The sequence below is a fragment of the Periophthalmus magnuspinnatus genome, chromosome 5 (assembly GCF_009829125.3).
Source record: "Periophthalmus magnuspinnatus isolate fPerMag1 chromosome 5, fPerMag1.2.pri, whole genome shotgun sequence".
Taxonomy (NCBI): Eukaryota; Metazoa; Chordata; class Actinopteri; order Gobiiformes; family Gobiidae; genus Periophthalmus; species Periophthalmus magnuspinnatus.
The window spans coordinates 3,116,455-3,136,326 of record NC_047130.1 but is presented as its reverse complement, the minus strand read 5'-3'; the positions used below and the strand labels follow the sequence as shown (position 1 = coordinate 3,136,326).

Sequence of the window (19,872 nt, the reverse complement as noted above, 5' to 3'; positions counted from 1 at the left end):
TGCACGTCTTTTATTATGAAAGGTTGAACCGGGGCAGGCGCCGGGTGTGTGCGCCAGCCTCGTACTGCTGTGGTGTGCGAGCAGGAGAGTACGGGCATCTAAAAATCGACTTAGAAAAACTACTTAAGGGTAAGTATTACAATTGGCGACTAAATATTCACTTACCTTGTATTGTGGCATAGTGTTTGCAAGTGATGTTTTGTTGTGTGGCTCCGCGCTCGCCTTTTTTCCCGTCTCTCAAGAAGATGAGTCGGTGTCGATTGTAGCGCCTGTTCTGCTGCTGCTTGGTGCTTAGTGCTCGTAGCCTGCTCTTGGCCAAGTCGTGACGTTCAGTAACTTGACTCGGGCAGAGGTGAATTTACCATGCGTCCTGAGGATCCAGCACCACACTTACTCAGCAGCTGCGCGTCTTGGCTGTGAAAACAACATCCAGATTGTCGTAGTTCATTGAATTTGCACGCCCAAGCCTCAATGTGAAAGTTAGAGGCGCTGGGAAGCCATTGCGTTATTGACTGTCGTGAAATCTGTTGTCTGATAATAGCAGTGTATCGCGATTCATGCTGGATATGTCATTGACTCGTCTAAATAATTGCACCGCTGCTCGCTCTGGGGTTTGTGTGAGGAAGTTTTTTGGGGCTATTATTATTTAGCCCGTACCTCATTCTTCCCTAGAACTTCCTCAATTAGTGCTGTGCAACGCTATATACGCAGGCTGGTAGATCTAAACTTATAGGTAGGCCTGCTTGCTTTTTGAACACACCTTGTCTTCTATAATGTGCAGTAGGCTGATGTGTTATCCTGCGTGCTTCGGTCCATGTGGCACCAAATCAAAATGAAATAGGGAGCTGTAGCCTATCATTGGGGTTCTCTTGGTATGTCTGATCAATAACTTGACAGCAGTAAGCCTGTCACTCTTGCAGATTCTGGCTTTTTGTATGTTAAGTGCTGAGAAAATCACAGAATGGAAGCCTTTCACATTCATGTTCCTTCAGCATCTCGGTGTTGTTCAGACTATACACTCTTTAGGGAAGTTGCATGTTTTCCTGTTTGTGGTGCTCAAAGGTAACTGCCCTTGCACTATAGGTTATTTCTCAAAATTGAACAGGTTGGCAACAGTAAAAACTATGCATTATTGTACATAAAAGAGTAATTATTACACTATTAGCCTATATGAGCTGTCACTTGCTTAGTTGTCTGACATTCTGTGGTTTGCTTGATTTTTGAATGAAAAAGAAAAAAAAGAAAACAATAATACCATTGTTATGTATCAGTATGCTTTTGCAGTTTATTTTATTTTTTTTTTCCTTTTTTTAAATTTTAGTAACAGGTGTTTATTGTAATCTGCATCAATAAAACCTTCTTTTTAAAAATATTCTCTTTATCTACCACATCAGTTGTTCTCTTTTTCACTCCAGGGTCTGTGGTGTGCCCCAGGTTTCACAATAAGGCCCCTTGGACTGTGTGTAAGCATTGTTGAGCGAAGCTAGAGTGAAAGGAGGAGGTTGGGATGGGATGATGGGTCAAAGGCAGCACTGATCCTAGAGTGTCGCAGAGGTCACTGTGGCAGCATGGCGGTCTGGGGGGTGGGGTGCACTCTGACTGCGCCCCTGGATTTAATAGAGACGTCACATGTGACAATGATAAGCTTGACAGGCGTTCTGAATGGGGCTAGAGTTCTCCACTACCACGGCGCCCATTGCCTTTGCTCTTTAACTCTCTTTTGGCCATTATACAATTTCATCTGCATTTTTCAAAGCTACGGTTGGTTCAGTGTGTTATGAATAGAGGTGTCACGATGGCTTAATACTCAATACCAACTGCGATACCAGGTGTTTTTGATTTTTTAAGGGTTTTTTTAGCATTCACTTGTTCAAATGAATATAGTTTCAATACTACTGCTTTCTAAATTATGTCTCAAAACATAATCAAAATATCCAACAATACAGTCTAATATTACACATTTTCCTCAAAACACGACATTTAGACATTTGTCCCCACCACTCAAAAATGTCTCCATATTTTCTGTCTATTGATTAATCATGATTTTTTTTTTAATGAATAGCTGTCAAATTGTCTTTTAATAATAAGGTTCATGAACAAAGACTAGAACAACTTTAAATAAACATCTAGTGCCATTTATTGAAGCTTTTTAAGCAGCAGCTGTTCTCGAAGACTCAGCCATTTTCATTTAAACAACTGCCTTTGTTTCTCTGCAGTCCTTGAAGTTTGGCCTTGAGGGGGCACCAGCATGAGTCAGGATTCAGTGGAATCAGGTGAGAGGAGATAGACAGCTGCATGGTATTGGTTGAAATCACTGTTTTATGAATGTGTTTTTTGATACATGTTTGTACGTGTTTAGAGGGAGACTCTGCTCAAGATATGCCAGACTTTAACTGGGATGATTACCTTGAAGAGACAGGGGCTTTGTCCGTACCACATCATGCTTTCAAACATGTAAGTGCTGTTCAAGCCTTTTCACTTACTGCTTTTATTGTATAAATATGCACAATGTAGTAACTTCAGCCTAATTATTGGCCAAAATAAAAGTTTCCCCAAATGTGTACTTTAGTTGTAAAGAAAGAAACCTCTACTCCTGGTTTCAAACTTACTTTATCAACAAACCCTACTACCACGACCTTCAACAGTGCTTTTAGATTGTAGGTAAGAAGAGGCAATATCAAAAACTGTTAGTATTAGACTGCACACATAAGCATCTTCAAAATGTTCTCAAATAAAATGATGTTTTAGACAGTTTTTATTATATTATTGTTTTTTTGTGTGTCTTAGGTGGACCAGGACATGCAGACAGGACTTGCCCCTGGTATGAAACTAGAGGTATGTGTGCGCAGTGAGCCTGACCAGCCTTACTGGGTGGCAAACATCATCACCACCTGTGGGCAACTATTACTTCTCCGATATGAGGGTTATCAAGACGACAGGCGAGCTGACTTCTGGTGTGACATCATGACTGCTGACCTACACCCACTGGGATGGAGCCGACAGCACGGCAAAACCATGAGGGCACCTGAGGGTGAGTTTTGGATCTAGACATCTGGCAAACTTAAACTCTGTCAACACGATCTGGTTACAGCCTTGTATTTAAAGTGCATGTCCCTCAAATGAATTCTGGAAGATAAGACCCGGTCCCAGACATAGTCTTTGTTTAGTATAAGAGAAATGTGTAGTAATAAAGCTTTCCAAAGAAGATGTAGTCAAATTATACTTATTATAGTTAGTAATACTTATTATCTCTGTTTCATACATCATTGAATGCAATAATTTAGGCTAGATTCATCTATTTAGAGAGCTGCGTTACAGAGATCTTTTTCTCCACTTACAGCTGTTTCTGAGAAGCACCGAGACTGGGAGCTTTTGCTGGAAAAAACTCTGGCAGAAGAGTGTGGTGCACCTGCCAACCTTCTCGAATTGGTAAGACTTTACACATCTTAAACACAGAGTGAAAAAAGAGTCAGATGTCCTTCAGCAACTGTGTGAGTAGGCTCATGTTAGTAGAAGTACTAGTACTAAAGTAGTGCTAATCTTGCTAAAGAGTTTCTGTTCAAATGTAGGACAAAATACCTTCTAGTGTAACTAGTGTAATGCAATGTGATTGCATATCTCAAATGCTATTTCTATGCTGAGATGAAATTAAACCATTCATAAATTATTTTTAATTTCTTCATTAACTAAGCCTTGTTTTTGTACTTATACTGGTCATTTGTGTCCAATTCAAATTCCTTACCATCAGACTCCTATATTCTGCAGTATTATCCGTGTGTTCATTTTTAACGGCTGCCGTTTCCTCTGTGCTCAGCCCCTGCGTGGGAAAGATCCAGTGGAGCTGCTGAGTGCCGGCTGTTATGTGGAGCTCCAAGACAGTGTTGAGCTGGACCAGGCCTGGGCAGCAGAGGTGGAGGAGAATGTCGGTGGAAGACTCAAACTGCGTCTAGTGGGCACTGAGGGTTTACCAGATACACCAGCAACCCTGTGGCTGTTCTACCTTCACCCACGCATCCATGCTCCTGGCTGGGCAAAGGAGAACAACTACACTCTCAAGCCACCCTCTGGTCAGTCATACACATGAAGTTTAAAATTGATTATTATTATTATTATTATTAATATTCATTTGTTTTGCATTGCCCCTTGGTATCCATCATCTCTTTTACACGAGGGTCCTTAAATTTCAGTATGGTCCCTTATTGAACAGACAAAATAAGTCATGCCATTTATGTAGTATGTAGATTTCAATACTATCAATCTGAATTGTCTATGCTCTAGGGATAGGTTACATCTTGTCTACCAACATCAACACTACTGTTTGGTATTTTACATTTGTGAATCGGCATCAACATATATTTCATTGTTTATATTTGATGTATGATATTATTGTTTGTGTAACTTTTCAGAGCTGCTGGCGTTGCGGACAGAAGAAGAGTGGGAGGAGGTGAAACAGAGAATCAGTGAGCTGCCTCAAGATGATGCTCTCACAGCAGAGTTGACTAAGGTAGAATTATTTGCCCTGATTGCTCAAAGAGTAAGAATATGTTTTAAGGCATATGTCTTTTTTTTCTTTCTTTAGGATCAGCCTGTCATAGTGCCACACTCTTTTAAAGAAGGGATGAAACTGGAGGCTGTTGACCCTGTTGCTCCCATTTCAATCCGACCTGCCACCGTAACGAAGGCCTGTCACTATAATTATTATGTTGACTTATTGTTTTATATATATATATATATATATATATATATATATATATATATATATATATATATATATATATATATATATATAATATATATGTATGTATATTCAGTATATTTTGGGCCTCAGTATTTATCTAGTATTTTTCTTTGCAAAAGTGGGAGATTTGTGGTATTTTTGTTGTAATACGATAACATTTGACCTGTTGAGGGGAGAATAAGTTCCTTCTATGGCTAATATTTATTGGTACTTTATGCTTAGTTGCAGATCATGTCTTTTAATGAAACAATCTATTTAAAAATGGTTATGATTATGTTGTATTATTTAAGTCTTAATTAATGGCATAAAGTAGTTTCAAAATGATCTTTTATCACAGTATTTCTTTGTAGCAATATATTGTGCTTCAAAAATTGAAGTGGTCAATACAGTGGATAATTCAGAAGGGTGCATTTAACATACTTGAAATAAGGCTTGAAATATTATTATTAGGTCTGTATGGCAATGCAATGTGATGTTATTTAGGTTATATTAGGATTACTCACATTTGCCGTAAAAAATACTGATTATGAGGAATTGGGCCAGTTCAACTGAAGGCCTGAGGGCCAATAAAAATTGGTCTGAGGTCCGCGTTTGGACACCCCTGCTATACACTGTAGTGATCATCTTAAGATGCATTGACCTTGCAAACAACTCTTGCCCCTAATTCTTTATCATTATTGGGGAAAAAATGCTGCTTTAGTTAAAATATATAATCTACTGTATAGTCAAGCTGGTGTTTATCAGTTATAAATAATCTTTTATTATGATTACTAATAAATTTATAAAATAGTTATATAAAAAGTAACAGAATGTGCATATAGTTTAAGCACTATATTTCAAATTGTCAATAAAAATTTTTTTTGCCTCTTCTTGTTGCATTATAATGATTAAATTATGCTTACCAGAACCTACTTCTCACTTTGTTGTGTAGGTCTGTAATGAGCAGTACTTCTTAGTGACAATGGATGATCTTTGTGGGATGGAAGACTCTGAGAGTCCTGGACGTTCCTTCCTGTGCCACAGAGGCAGTCCAGGGATCTTTCCAGCTCAATGGAGCCTCAAAAACGGACTGACACTCTGCCCGCCACCAGGTTTGTTTTGTCTGATTTCAACCATTCTCTCAGGAATGTTACTGTGCTCTGAACTCACATTTAATTTTGTACATTTGTATTTTTTTCATATTTAGGGTACCAGGGTCCAGACTTCGATTGGGCAGACTACCTGAAGCAGTGTGGGGCAGAAGCTGCACCTCAGAAATGTTTTACAACTGTAAGTTATGATTTCTATTCACATAGCTCACTTAGCTCTGCTGCTTGCTGTACAGCTTTGATTATGTCATGCTGTTGTGTCTAACATGGTGACATTCAGGGAACTGAATAAGTCAACATTTCTCAAAAAAATTTGGATAGAAAACAAAAACCTCATTTTGATGTTGTCTCTGAACTGCTTGGCAATTTCTTCTTGTTCATATTTTTTTTTTTTATCTTCTAGGAACAGTGTGAACACAGCTTCAAAGAAGGAATGAAACTAGAGGCAGTCAACCCTCTGTCACCAGAGAATGTTCATGTGGCTACAGTCACCAGGGTCAAAGGCCAATACCTTTGGCTCAGCCTGGAAGGTGAAGGCACTTGGTTTATGTTAATTTATGTATGAATGTAAATTCTTAGTTAAATTTGATATTATTTATATAATATTTTGTTTGTCTGTCATCAAATATTTCAAAAGTAAACAAGTGTCTTTGTGTTTTTTTCAGGACTCAAAACACCAATGCCTGAGTTGATAGTTCACATTGACTCCCTCGACATCTTTCCAGTCAGCTGGTGTGAGACAAATGGATACCCACTCGTCCATCCTATTAAGCCCCCAGGTAACTAGCTTTTCCATTCCAATTTGATCTAAAATCATGTGGCATAACAATACTGAGGTGGCAGTATTTCTAGAAATATGCAGATACAAGATATTCTTTGTTTTGTTTATATAGCAGCAAACAAATGTAATCACCTCTCCAATATCTGATCTTTATGTTATGAACTGGAAACTTCCATACTGGACTATAATCTGTGATGATTTTTGACATAATAAGAATCTCTTCCTTTTTCAGTTGAGAAAGAGAGGAAGATTGCAGTGGTCCAGCCAGAGAAGCAGTAAGTACAGAAAGAAGTTTAGTGAATAAACCCTGTAATATACTATGGCTAAGTTATGAATAATTTTACAGAAGAATACAACCAAAATCCTCCTCACCTGATGATTTCAAACCACAAATAGCCCACCAGTCAGAAACAGGTGAGTCTGTTTCTATGTCTGGGGCAGCCCTTCTATTAGCTTGTCTATTATCCAAAGAGTATGTGATAAGCTACTTGAACATGAGCCAGGAGATGATAATGTAGTTGTGTCCTTGTTTCTGTTTTTTTCATGCACAGGACCGGGTAATGGAAAGTATTGTTGTCCAAAAATTTACTTCAACCATCGCTGCTTCTCCGGGCCATACCTCAATAAGGGGCGCATTGCTGAGTTGCCTCAGTTCATTGGTCCAGGAAACTGTATCCTTGTTTTGAAAGAGGTGAGAGTGAAGCCCTGTAATGTCTATCTTTTATTCAAATGATTAAATTAAAGTTGCCGTTTTGCCCTATAATTCTTACTAATATGTTAGTAAACCATAATAAACTATGCATCAATCTTAACCTTGCATATGCCTCTACACACATGCACATCAAAGGCGATACTTACAGGGTCCTAGTGCTGAGTGCGGGTTGGTCCAGAGGAGGAGCTGTGTGTTAGATTGTGTGCAGATGATGAACATTTCTGTGTTTATATTATCGCAACTGCAAATAACCTATTTCTCCCTTAGATTTGAGGTGTAAGTTACCACACTCAAGTCTTCTTCTGTTGGATTTATAGTGGTAGGGTTTCCAAAATGTCACATTACCACCATATGTAGAATTAGGATCTATGCATTGTTGACTTTGAGCAACAGAAAAAAACGGGGAAAGAACCCAGAGATATGTGTGCTGTTTGTACGGAGCTCTCGTCAGATTAGGCTCATAATCAATATTTAAAGTCATAACATAACAGTTCTGTCTACTGCTCCTTTTTTGTATTCAGGTATTAACTCTGCTGATAAACTCTGCATACAAGCCGAGCCGTGTGCTGCGGGAGCTGCAGCTGGACCAGGAGAGCCGCTGGCAAGGCCATGGAGAGACACTTAAAGCCAAGTGAGGAATACACCAATTATTTATTTATTTTTTACTCAGAAAAGGCTGCTTTGTTATCAACACATGCAGAATTTAAAAGTGCCTCAATGTTTTGACTGTCAGGTACAAGGGCAAGAGTTATCGGGCCACGGTGGAAATTGTCCGCACTGCAGACAGAGTGGCTGATTTCTGCAGAAAAACGTGTATCAAGCTAGAGTGCTGTCCAAACTTGTTTGGGCCTCGCATGGTTCTAGAACGCTGCTCGGAGAACTGCTCAGTTCTCACAAAGACCAAATACAGTAGGTGTCTTCCAACAGAAATCAAGGTTTTATATAAAGAAGGCATGTTCTAATTGGGCTAAGCTTATTCAGAGTTGCATATTGAGTGATTCATGCACGTTCAAGTATTCCTGCATTGAGACTTGAGGGCTCATGAAATGTCTGTATTAACCTACTCCAATTGCATGAATGAATAAATGTTTTTATTTATGTGTAATACACCAGCCCACATGGGCTTGTATGATACTATCACAATTATTAAAAGAGCATCAATTAAAGAAAGAGCATAACAGTTGCAGCTAAATCAAACCCTTTCAGGGCGATGTGTATGCTTTTTGTATTCTGACATTTGATTTATAATTATACAATAGCATATTACTATGGAAAAAAGAAGAGTAAGCGAGTCGGTCGCCCTCCTGGGGGTCATTCCAACTTGGAGGGTGGAGTCAAGCGAAGAGGAAGAAGAAGAAAGAGGAGGAAGCAGCTCTTTGTTCATAAGAAGAGACGCTCTTCAGCGTCTGTTGATAACACCCCAGCTGGGTCTCCACAGGTACAGGATGAACTGTCATTTCAGCTTTTCAGCATTTGATGAAAACAAATACAAAAAAACAAAAAAAATTACACGTAGCCAATGTTCTCTTTGGCAACAGGGAAGTGGAGAGGAAGAGGATCTTGATGAAGATGATTCTTTGAGTGATGACTCAGGATCAGAGCTTCAAGATGACATGCAAGATGACTCTGAGCAATCAGTTGGTAAATCTCAGCCAACAACTCCATCCCCATCACCACCGGCAACACCACGACCCACACGCCGGCGCCGGAAACCTCGCTCACCGTCTTTCTCTGATGATGAGAACCACCCCCCTTCACCAAAAGTAATTGTGTTTTTTTTTTTTTTATCAATTATTATTGTCATCTTTATTTAACCAATAAGTAGGCTACTTGTCAGCATTATGTGAATGTTACAAAAATGTAAAGACTCAAAGAAGTCTTTTTTTGACTCTTTTATAGACCTCCAAGAGTGAGCCTTCTCAGAAGTTGTGCTTGGACACCAGCCCCCTGGAATGGAGTGTCGCTGATGTCGTGCACTTCATCAGGACCACTGACTGTGCACCCCTGGCTAGGATTTTCTTGGATCAGGTATGGATCAAGTCTTTTCTCTATTCTAATATGAAACCAAAAATGGAAGGATGAACCTTAAGGTTTCATAACTTTGTATTGTGTCAAGCTAAAAACAAACATTTTTGTCTTTAAAAAAGAATACACAAAGTTATCTAAAAGAAGACATAGTGAATTTAATTAATGCCATAAAGTTTTCTTGCATTAGATTACAATTTTTGTTTACTACAGTCATGCTGGTTTCTCTTATACTAATAAGTAAATGAGAAATGTAGTATTTTAGTAATTCCAAGTTTTCAGGTTAAATTATATTTGGTCTTATTTCATGCAAAAACAGATCTTTTTGTACAAATGAGCTTTTCTTATTACTTAGAAAGATGGAAGAGTGCTGTTGTACTTTCTAGTGTGTTACTACAGTGAACTGACATGCTATTTTTTGTGTCAAGCTTAGCAGTGTGCATGTGTTTTTCTTTGTATATAAGACATATGTTGTCTTTTCCTTTATTTTGAGCATGTCGCCCATGTAATCCCTTAAGCCTGGTGTCCACTGCATGATTTTTTTTCATCTTATAAGATTGTTGGATGTCACACTACACGATGTGGGAATTTAAATTATATAGCAACACACAGATGGTGCACACAATCAGTCGTGAGTATGAGGAAAGTTTGTCTAAGCGAATATCAGGCTCCAACTCCATGTGGTAATGTCTACGTAATTGTACAGGTTAGCTGAGGGTTGCCAACCATTACCAAGCCTTACGTAAAATGCAATTAAATTAAGTGTTTTTTGAAAAGTCAATGAAATTTCCAAGTCTAAAGCAATGATAAGATAGTCACTCTAGCACCTTTCCTACTATTTCTGAATGAATACAAAGCTCCTCTGACCCCTGCTGCCAAATATGTGAGACATGCATATCCTCTTCTCCACTCACCGAGCTGTCAATCCAGTGCCACTGTCCCTGTCTCCCTCTTCCTGGCTCCGTGCAGAGCCAGAGATCTGATAGTATGGGCAACTAACTTTGCTAACTAACCAAAGTGGCACAATAGGATTATTCTTGTTACAAAATTAAATGAAGTTGATGGCAGAAAGGGCAGACGAGAATGTGAGGAAATCCAACATCGCAGCGCTTGGATGGCAGACTGGATTTTTGTAAAATCTGGACATCTTTAATCTGGAGTTCAGATTTAAAGATTCTGCTTCACATCTTCTCTTTTCTACCTCCCAGTTGGGGAATATGTTATAATAATGTTCATATGTTTGCAGGAAATTGATGGGCAGGCCTTGCTTTTGCTGAATCTACCCACCGTTCAGGAGTGCATGGATCTAAAGCTGGGACCAGCCATTAAGCTTTGTCACCACATTGAGAGAGTAAAGCTGGCATTTTATCAGCAGTTTGCTACGTAACTGATTACAAACTATTTTTGGTGTATACATTGTAAACATTTAGCATGTTTGTAGATTAAATACTTTTCAATCCAAATCTACACTAGCGAGCAAGATAACTAAATATAAATCAACTTGGTGTTTTTGAAAGGCAATAATTTGTATATGCTATGATGAAATATGTGTTATTGATACTATCCCTCTGTTAAATTACATTCATAGTAATTATACATAGTAATTGGATATGATTTTCATATTAAAATTTACACGCATTACATTTTCTATGATTTTTAAATGTTCATTCATGACTGTTGAAGCTTTATTTACGGGTGAGATAAAGGCTATATTAGGCTGAAAATGAAATTTGTCCAGTATTGACCACCGTCAGAAACAACAGCCATAAACACCAAACACATTTTTTTTTTTTTGTATATGAAGCTCTAATTCTGTTTTTGTTTTTCTGCTAAAAAAGAGGCCTATGTTTACAGCTCTCCAGGCTCAAGCATAACCATTAGCCTATATGGTTATACAAGTATGTTGTGTGTATATATTGTACATATTTAAATATTTTATAGTGTAATAGTATGCTTAAAAAAAAGCTAAAATGGCAACAAAATGTGATAGCTCTAATACAATTTTAACTTTAAACATTGTAAACTGTTCTGTTAATTTGTTCTGGAACAAGATCACTTATGTTGAATTGTGCGGTGTGAATGAAATCTTTTTTCCAGTTTTATTAGGTTGTTTATTTTCTATTTTTTTCCCAACACAACTAAAATCCAATAAAAAAAACTTGACATTCGCCGTCACTGTAATGTATTTTTTCTGATAGCCAACGTCTTTTTTTCTATTGCAAATATCCACATACAACAATATTTGTAAACAATTACATGGACATTCTACAGAACATAGGACCATATATACAACGTGTCTCTCAAATGTTTAAATCTTATCATTCTGAAACTTCATTTCCCAATAAGCAATTGGCTGTTTGCGTCATACGTAACATTACGCATGTCAACATAGGTGGACAGTGCAGGGGGGAAGCAGCTGGAAGTACGCAAACCGTGACCTGCAAATGCTAATTGGATGCATTTTTTTAAACAAAAGACCAAAGGAAAAACCGCGTAACCGTGAGGAATCTAAAGCAGTTTTATGCATGAACATAAACGCTTTCTCTGAAGATTAGAGACTTGTTGGTTCGCCCTGGGTTAGCTTACATCTGAAACGCTTGTTAGCTTATAGCTAGCAAGTGGTGGCAGCATTATAGCAGCTGTATACCTTTAACGGGGCTTCAGAAATCTATTTATCAATTTGCATTTTGAGTATTTCCTTAGCTAAACACTGACACCCTGGTTATTTACTTTCAATCTTATAACTATTTCATGAATTGCACGAGTTATAACCTGAATTCGTGCTGCATGAAGTAAAATTTGTCCAGTGCTGTTCCTTCGTTTGTAAGTGGTGTATTTTTTAATCATTAATATTGCCTGTAATAAGGTGAATTGTATGCTCCGTATTACATATTAGTATGATTGGAATGAGCATTAAAGCGGGAGAATGAGAGTGAGTGTTCATCAAAAAGGATGCCTTCATCGTTCTCTTAAGATTGTCCTGTTCAGCGTGTCGATTAGCTGACCAACACCCCGGTCTAACAACTGCCACGAGTGCCCGGTGTTTTTGGTGGACATCGGAGTCTCATGGCTGGTGTGAGTGGAGCCAGCATGTTGAGTGGTCCCGGGATAGCAGGAGCGCAGCCTGCCCTGTCCCTCACCAACATCTCGGTGGCCCCCAGTGCGAACCCTGCCGCTGATACCCGGGGCTGCGAGAATGGGGCACTTATGGACTCCTTTGGGATTTTCCTACAAGGTCTCCTGGCTGTGATGGCCTTCAGCATCCTTATGTGTGAGTATCTTTAACCTGTGTAATGTGTCGTACTACCTGTTTAGTCCTTTAGGATAACTGTTTTCAGTTTGGTGCTTTCTTTTTTTGTTTCTTTGTCATATATATTTATTCCTTTTTGATAGTTCCTTGAGATTAATCATCTCTTTTCAATAAACTATATCATCATGACTTTAAATAAAGTTGTATTTACTGTATTATTTTCACTTATCCTTTTTATCATAACATATTATTCATCCACACATTTCATACAAAAAAATCGCATCCAGAATTCCACAAGCCACAATTCATGTTACATTACTGTGTCTGACACAAGCTCGCCCAGCTGGACACTGGGTGTGAACATTCTGAGGTCATAGTTTGCTCAAAACAGAAGATGAGGTCATCATGGCAAACCACTTTTGTGTCAACATGAAAAATAATGTGGCCTTTTTTTACTTGAATTTCCCATCTCTTTGCCATTGATGAGATAAATTATGTATTAATGTTAGGGACAGCTAGATTTTTATGGAAAGATGGAGATGTTTTTACAGTATTTTTCTATTTGTTTTATAGTAAAACGTTTTCGGGAGCCCAAACATGAAAGACGGCCATGGAAAATCTGGTAAGGTAGCTTAAGAGGACTTTTGCACTAGAGTCTGACCTTTTTTTTTTTTTTTACCTTCGATCAATTTGCTACTAAATAGAAGGCAGGCTGGTTTGGACCAGAACAAAAGGAAGCTACACTTCCACATTGTCAACACTGATTGACAGTTAGTGTTACTAGAAGTATGGCATCGAGAGATCTTAAAAATAATTTAATACAAATTTAAAACAAACAAACAAAAAAAAAGACTAATATTTTCATGGATTTCCATGGATGTTTATATTCTATTAAAAAACCTTGAACAACATGTATCCTTACTGTGAGCTGACTTGCATCTCCGCAAACCTGATTCAAATGTGGCCTGGAGGAGGGCATACACCTGCTTGTCGCTATGGACATTTTAACGCTTTAGATAATGTTCCACTATATTGCATAAAACCTATCTCTATGGAGAGTGTTCCATAGTATGAAGTCATGCAGGTAATGTGCTGCCAGTAAGAAATTAAGTGCGTTAATTAGTTACTGTTGGTCAACGTGCACTGTCCGCAATAAATAAATAAATAAATAAATAAAATAATGCACTAATTTTGTCTTGACTATTGACTCCAAGCTTTCAGAAAAAAAAAAAAAACATATATGATGTGTTCATGGATGCAGACATAGGATAAACCAGTGGCTGACCAATATGAATGTTATTTTAATCACACTTTTTTTTTTTGTAGGTTTCTTGATACTTCTAAACAGGCAATAGGAATGCTATTCATTCACTTTGCTAATGTCTACTTGTCTGACCTCACAGAGGAGGATCCCTGCTCACTGTAAGACCATTTTATACCAACAACTTTTTACCAACCATTCTAAAGATGGATATCCTCATTTGTTAGTTGTTTTTGTCTTAGATATCTCATTAACTTTCTTTTGGATGCTTCTTTGGGGATGTTGCTAATCTATGCTGGTGTACGAGCTGTCAGTGCAATAGTTGAGTGGAGACAGTGGGAATTTCTGCGTTTTGGAGAATATGGTGAGTAATACATTTTATGTAATACTGTTGCCTTTTTACATCATGATTTTTCTACACACAGGGGAGCCTGTACAATGCACCGCTTGGCTTGGTCAGTGTATCCTCTACATTCTCATTATGATGTTTGAAAAAGTTCTCATCATGCTAGTTCTTCTCATCCCCCAGTGGAAACAGGTCAGGTACACACCTAATTCTCAAATATTAATCGTCTATAATTTAAGTTTAAATATCGGTTGACAATGGTACTTCTACCTCGTAGCTAATAATGAAAGTAGTAACTATACTATACTATACTTAAAAATGCACACTTAAAATTGTTACTCTGTTGCAGTTGGCTGTGCTCAACCCCATTAACAACCCTGAATTGGAGCTTGCAATTGTCATGCTTATTGTTCCGTTCTTCGTCAATGTAAGTTTTATTCTAGGAATTTTTGGATTTTAATCTTTCTGTGTTGACAATATATTGACAGTTAACTTAGCAAGGGATACTCAGCCTAAGTGTTCTTTATGAATGTTTTTTTTGTGTGTGTGAGTGTGTACACAAATGTATATTTCTTGTTTCACCTTAATATGAGTATTTGTTTTGATACAGGCCCTAATGTTTTGGGTTGTTGATAACTTTCTCATGAAGAAACACAGAACAAAAGCAAAGATTGAAGAAAGGGAGGAAGACTCACGGGGCAATGGCAAAGTTCGCTACAGGAGAGCCATGTCACATGACGACTCAGAGTCTGAGGCAAGTGCTGGTTTACAGCTGCGCAATTGATCACGTTTTAATCGAGGTGGAGATTCAGTCATTTCTATTCGAGCTTTCTTTTAGTTCATACAAAGTACTTTCAATTTCAGCATGCACTCACAGACAGGCCAGGCACTATCTGCTGGCTTTTCTAATGAAATGCATATTATATGAACTTTTTTAAAGAACCAACTCATAAATAAAAGCTTCAATGCAGACCCCCACATAAAAGAGTGCAATATTATAAAATAATATATGCAATATATAATAGATTTGCACATTCATCTCTTTTTGTTAAATTGTTTAATTGTTGAGCCATGTACAATGTGTTGTATTGAATTGTGAGGGAACCTTTCTGCCCCAGCCCTAAAAGTCTGTTAGAGAGAACATAAATATATCAGTTTTGTGCACAGATCACAATTAAATGCGTAACCTGTTAAGACTTTATTCAGTGTTAGACCACTAGAATTGTCAGTGTGTTGGTGATGAGTCTGGAAGATGCAGAAAGGGGCGCAAACCTGTTTTATTCAGCAAAAAAATGAGTGCAAGACCTGCACTTGCACTTGCTGTGTGATTTGGCTGCTCTTTGCCTGTGGAGTCTCTTGACTGTCGACACCATTGTTGATCATCCAGGCGAGACGCAGTTTATCTCGAATGGGCCTGATTCTAGATTTTACATATATTGACTGTTAGCTTCTGAATGGCAATCATTATCTTTGGCATAGCCTCACCTAGGCCTAGTAACTATATAGTCATTTTGCTAATATTAATTAACCACATAGTAGGTTGGTAATACAAATTAAAATTAAGCCTGGCATGCCTTGTACTTTTTGGATACTGACTCATGTTCAAAAGGAAAAACTTAGACCGTACACTAATTACAGTCACAGGGCAAGTGGGTTATATTGGATAATTTTTCATTCAAACTGGTACTATTTCCCTTAAGAGTGTTTTGTGCATGCAAGCTCTGAAATCTTCTTGCTGCAGCTGAAATTCTTAGCATGTGACTCTGTCAGTGTTGGGGGATGGGAGTACATGTATTGAGTTCAGCAAATGGGGGAGATGTTGTGGGCCAGTGGCGCAATGGATAACGCGTCTGACTACGGATCAGAAGATTCTAGGTTCGACTCCTGGCTGGCTCGCTGTTCCTTTTTCTAATTTATTCTTTTTGCATACAAAGTAGAACTCCTTCTCATTGCAGACTTGTTTTTACTTTACGTTGTTACTGCATGGTACTACATACATATTAATATGAACTATTTCAAATTCTGATAACGCACACTACTATAGTATTGATTTGGTAGCCATAAATCCTGTAATGACAGTTATTATGAGGGTTCTCCCATCATATCTTGTATTTACACTCCTAAGTCTGCTGGGGTAGGTTCAGGCTGGTTTTTGTTTTCCCAAACCTCTTGTTTGAAGTGGTTGTCAGACCAAGACTGTCTGGACCAATGGAGTGATGGATAACATGTTGACTATGAATCAGAAGAGTTTAAGTTTGAGTCCTGGGTGGCTCATGTATTTTGGCACAAATCACTTTCTGGGTTGTGTCCCTTGCTCTTCCTGTACTCTGTGATAATACATGTGCTAATACACCAATATTTTGTATATGAATATGTCTAAGCAGCAGCAATCATGTTGCAGATTTAGCCACTTCCTGCCAAAGGGGATTTCATCTACAAGTTGAGGGACTCTGGTTGTGTCCTGGGGGCCAGTGGCGCAATGGATAACGCGTCTGACTACGAATCAGAAGATTCTAGGTTTGACTCCTGGCTGGGTTGGGTTTTTATCTTTTCAACATTCTGTTTGAAGAGAAATCATCAGAGCTATTTGGTTGAGTTTAACTCTGCTGCTAGTAGCTTACCAGCTTAATGTTCTGACTACATCTAATTATCTTATATTTTACTAGTGGTGTGTTTCTGGTCATCTCAGGTTGCATATTACTTCCTATTTCTGGCTTGCGTTGTTCAAATTTGCTCATACTAGTTGCAGAGGAGAAGTTCCATCAATGGGTGGCGGAGGGGATTCTTTATGTTCAGTTGTGCAGGGCCAGTGGCGCAATGGATAACGCGTCTGACTACGGATCAGAAGATTCTAGGTTCGACTCCTGGCTGGCTCGGCGCTTTTTAATATGCTTTCATTTGGACTTTATCTTTTGACATTTTGTGGAAAAATGATCTTTGGATGAATAATAATCCATTTCCAACACCTGGCAAGTTATGAAATACAAAAAAAAAAGTTTACTCTTTGTTACAACTGATATGCACAGGACAGGGCCCAGGCCTGCCCTGGCAGCCTTCTTGCGTCGCAATCAATGCTTTAACACAAAGACGTATGATAAAAATATTTTCTTCAACATGAATACACCTTCCATCACAGACACAAGTAATGAGATTATTGTTCGAAGAGGAGTAGTTTATGTTTGTTATCTTAATTGTCCTGAAATATTCAGAAGAGTATCAGAAACATCCAGGCTACTAAGGATTTACTGAAACTTGGACCTCATGGAGCACAGAATGAATGAACTGTTGGATTCACGGATTTATACTTCCATCATTGGATTACACATCAGATAGCAACATATAGACAACATGTGTGAAAGTACTCATCTGTTGAAGACCGTAGCGATGAGTGAGGTGCTGGTGTTATCATACGGTCTATGTGCAGAACTTGGATTACATATATAATATATACATGTATACCCTAATGAGAAAACATAACCATCACAGTTGTATTCAGTTGTTGAAGGTGATGTGCTTGCGCACTCTGACTCAGTGTGTGTACTCACGTGGTTGGTCAATCAGCTGTTGAGAATCAGCAGTGAGTGTGTTCGACATGCATCAAAACAGGTTGGCTTAGCCCTGCCTCCTCCAGCACACTGCCGCAGGTGAACGCAGAGGCTTTATATCGCTTTGCCATCTGTTGGCCGACGGATAGTTATATCTGTAAATATGGACAGCTGGCCCATGTCCCAAGGCCATGGTCTGCCACTAGTACTCACAGAGTTCTAAATCCTATTGAAATGTATTTCAAAACATATTTCACACTGGTCATTTTTAAGACAACAAGATTTACAGCAGTGGATGGCAGTAACGATGTAATCTCCCTGGCTCCAAGAGCTCAAAACAATGCTAAAATATGAAGGAGCTGCTCTAGTCTATTAACCCATATGATCAAGTTTGAGCATATATATATATTTTTATGCTAAATAAATCTTGTCACCTTCTCCTTGTTTAGATCCTCTTCTCAGCTGATGACGAGATGGATGAATCGGAAGAGGATGATGTCCGTCGTCTCACCGGCCTGAAGACTGTTAAGAAAAAGAAACATCGTATGGGGATCCCCGTTTGACCTGTACCTCCAAAAACTTGTTTTGAATATACCCGGTAGCAGATCACCTCACAAAAGAATCCACATTCCCCTTTACTGAACAGACTTGAGAGGTACGCAAAGGAACACATCAAGGCTACTCATTTCAACTTTTGGGTTTTTTTTTGTTTTTGTCTTTTTTGCTTGTTTTTTACAGGGAACAAATATGCATTAACCTGTCAGCTGTGGATGTCTGTTACATTTTTGTATAATAATGATTTTTTTTTCTTACTATAACCACTTCTTCCTACTACATTACTCATTACATTTTACATATTACATCAAACTACTGAGTTGCACATCATGTATGATGTATATTCCATTATCCATGTCTGGGTAATGGAATGTTTAATAACAATTAAAAAAAAAAAAAAAAATGAGATGCCTTTCAAGAGTCGAGGTCACAGTTATTGTTTGACTTTCAACTACGCGTTCTTCATTGTCCTGTAATCTGTGTGTTTGTGTACAAGTCATGTGGTCAGAAAGGAAATTGCTGTAAATGAACACTAGAACAATGACAAACAAAATTGTCAATAAAAAGGGATGATGGTTTGAAAGAGAGGAGGGAAAAAAAATGTCATCCATTCCTAATGGAGATATGTGTAGCTCACCATTTAGAAATGATAATAATGATGATAATAATGATAAGAATAATTGAGAAATACTTGAATTTTGGAAATGATTAAAATACCTATGGATTAGTGAAAGATCACTTTGATTTGCAGGACTATAAGAAAACAAATAACAAAATAATCAATCATCTATGTTGAAAAGACCAACGTGTCCCGCAGTGAGCACAGAATAGTGTTTTCTCTTATTTGAAATGCTTTGGTGTTCTCTGTGTTGTCTGAGCCTTGTCTTATTCTGTATTTTCATGTTTTGGGCCAAATTTTGAACAGCTTTGGTAAAGTGTTTGATTATTTTATGTTATTGTTGAGGAATTTGCACAAACTGTTTTTCCCTTTTTGTATTTGTGTTAAATAATGTGCCTGAGTGAACTTACCAGCAGGTGTATTATTTTGTGTTTTATTCTGTTTTTTTTGTATTATAGTTGATGTATTCCACCAGGGCCTTGGGGACTTCAGCTGGCTCTGATCTCATGAATGTGACATGCATAGACCCATAAACTGTTAATGACTATGGACCAGGACCATGCCGGAGATAGTTAGTGGCTTGAGTGCAGTTTATTTTCATTTGTTTTTTACAACTGGGTGTTTGGGATGACAGAATGCATGGCAGATCTATCAATAATACTGAATGAGTAAACCGACTTATTACCCATTACCATATTTTGGGTACAATAAGTAACTGATTATTTATGAAAGTTGTAAGGAGGATCATGGTTTAGTATTGTGTGTTACTACTCAATTAAAATGATAAATTATTATTATTGAAGCTTTTCCAATAAACATTGTAACAAAGTTTGTCTTGTCTAATAATTGCCAAATAACAGGAATATCTTGTGTTTTCTTTGAGGCAGGGTTGGTAACTTGCTACATTTAAATTAATACTTGGATGATGATAATAATAATAATAATAACAACA

The 19,872-nt window shown here is 38.0% G+C and overlaps 2 protein-coding genes and 2 non-coding genes across 4 annotated transcripts; all 4 read left to right on the top strand.

Moving 5' to 3' along the window:
* The first annotated feature begins 41 nt into the window (after positions 1–41).
* sfmbt1 (Scm like with four mbt domains 1) lies at positions 42–11,514 on the top strand. The gene is made up of 21 exons (XM_033965993.2): positions 42–129; positions 2,217–2,273; positions 2,360–2,454; positions 2,788–3,031; positions 3,341–3,429; positions 3,815–4,067; positions 4,407–4,504; positions 4,580–4,681; positions 5,670–5,829; positions 5,925–6,007; positions 6,230–6,356; positions 6,492–6,605; positions 6,840–6,882; positions 6,954–7,021; positions 7,159–7,298; positions 7,841–7,950; positions 8,053–8,228; positions 8,579–8,757; positions 8,858–9,082; positions 9,219–9,347; positions 10,591–11,514. Exons 2-21 carry the CDS (start codon positions 2,249–2,251, stop codon positions 10,729–10,731), a joined length of 2,601 nt encoding a protein of 866 aa, XP_033821884.1. The 5' UTR covers positions 42–129; positions 2,217–2,248; the 3' UTR covers positions 10,732–11,514.
* Positions 11,515–11,705: 191 nt separating this feature from the next.
* On the top strand, positions 11,706–19,746 carry stimate (STIM activating enhance). The gene is made up of 8 exons (XM_033965996.2): positions 11,706–12,615; positions 13,168–13,216; positions 13,921–14,016; positions 14,098–14,219; positions 14,281–14,393; positions 14,551–14,628; positions 14,812–14,955; positions 18,196–19,746. The coding sequence occupies exons 1-8, from the start codon at positions 12,411–12,413 to the stop codon at positions 18,307–18,309; spliced, it is 921 nt and encodes a 306-aa protein (XP_033821887.1). The 5' UTR covers positions 11,706–12,410; the 3' UTR covers positions 18,310–19,746.
* trnar-acg (transfer RNA arginine (anticodon ACG)) lies at positions 16,025–16,097 on the top strand. Its single transcript has one exon. It is a non-coding gene; the product is annotated as a tRNA-Arg (tRNA).
* Positions 17,005–17,077, top strand: trnar-acg (transfer RNA arginine (anticodon ACG)). The gene has a single exon. It is a non-coding gene; the product is annotated as a tRNA-Arg (tRNA).
* Positions 19,747–19,872: the final 126 nt, after the last annotated feature.

Bases quoted from the DNA above. Each gene is read 5' to 3' on its own strand.
- sfmbt1 (XM_033965993.2), top strand. From the start codon at position 2,249: ATGAGTCAGGATTCAGTGGAATCAG. The intron at 5,830-5,924 runs GTTTGTTTTGTC...TTTCATATTTAG, and splicing joins GACACTCTGCCCGCCACCAG to GGTACCAGGGTCCAGACTTC. The intron at 9,348-10,590 runs GTATGGATCAAG...ATATGTTTGCAG, and splicing joins CTAGGATTTTCTTGGATCAG to GAAATTGATGGGCAGGCCTT.
- stimate (XM_033965996.2), top strand. From the start codon at position 12,411: ATGGCTGGTGTGAGTGGAGCCAGCATGTTGAGTGGTCCCGGGATAGCA. The intron at 13,217-13,920 runs GTAAGGTAGCTT...TTTTTTTTGTAG, and splicing joins AGACGGCCATGGAAAATCTG to GTTTCTTGATACTTCTAAAC. The intron at 14,956-18,195 runs GCAAGTGCTGGT...CTCCTTGTTTAG, and splicing joins ATGACGACTCAGAGTCTGAG to ATCCTCTTCTCAGCTGATGA.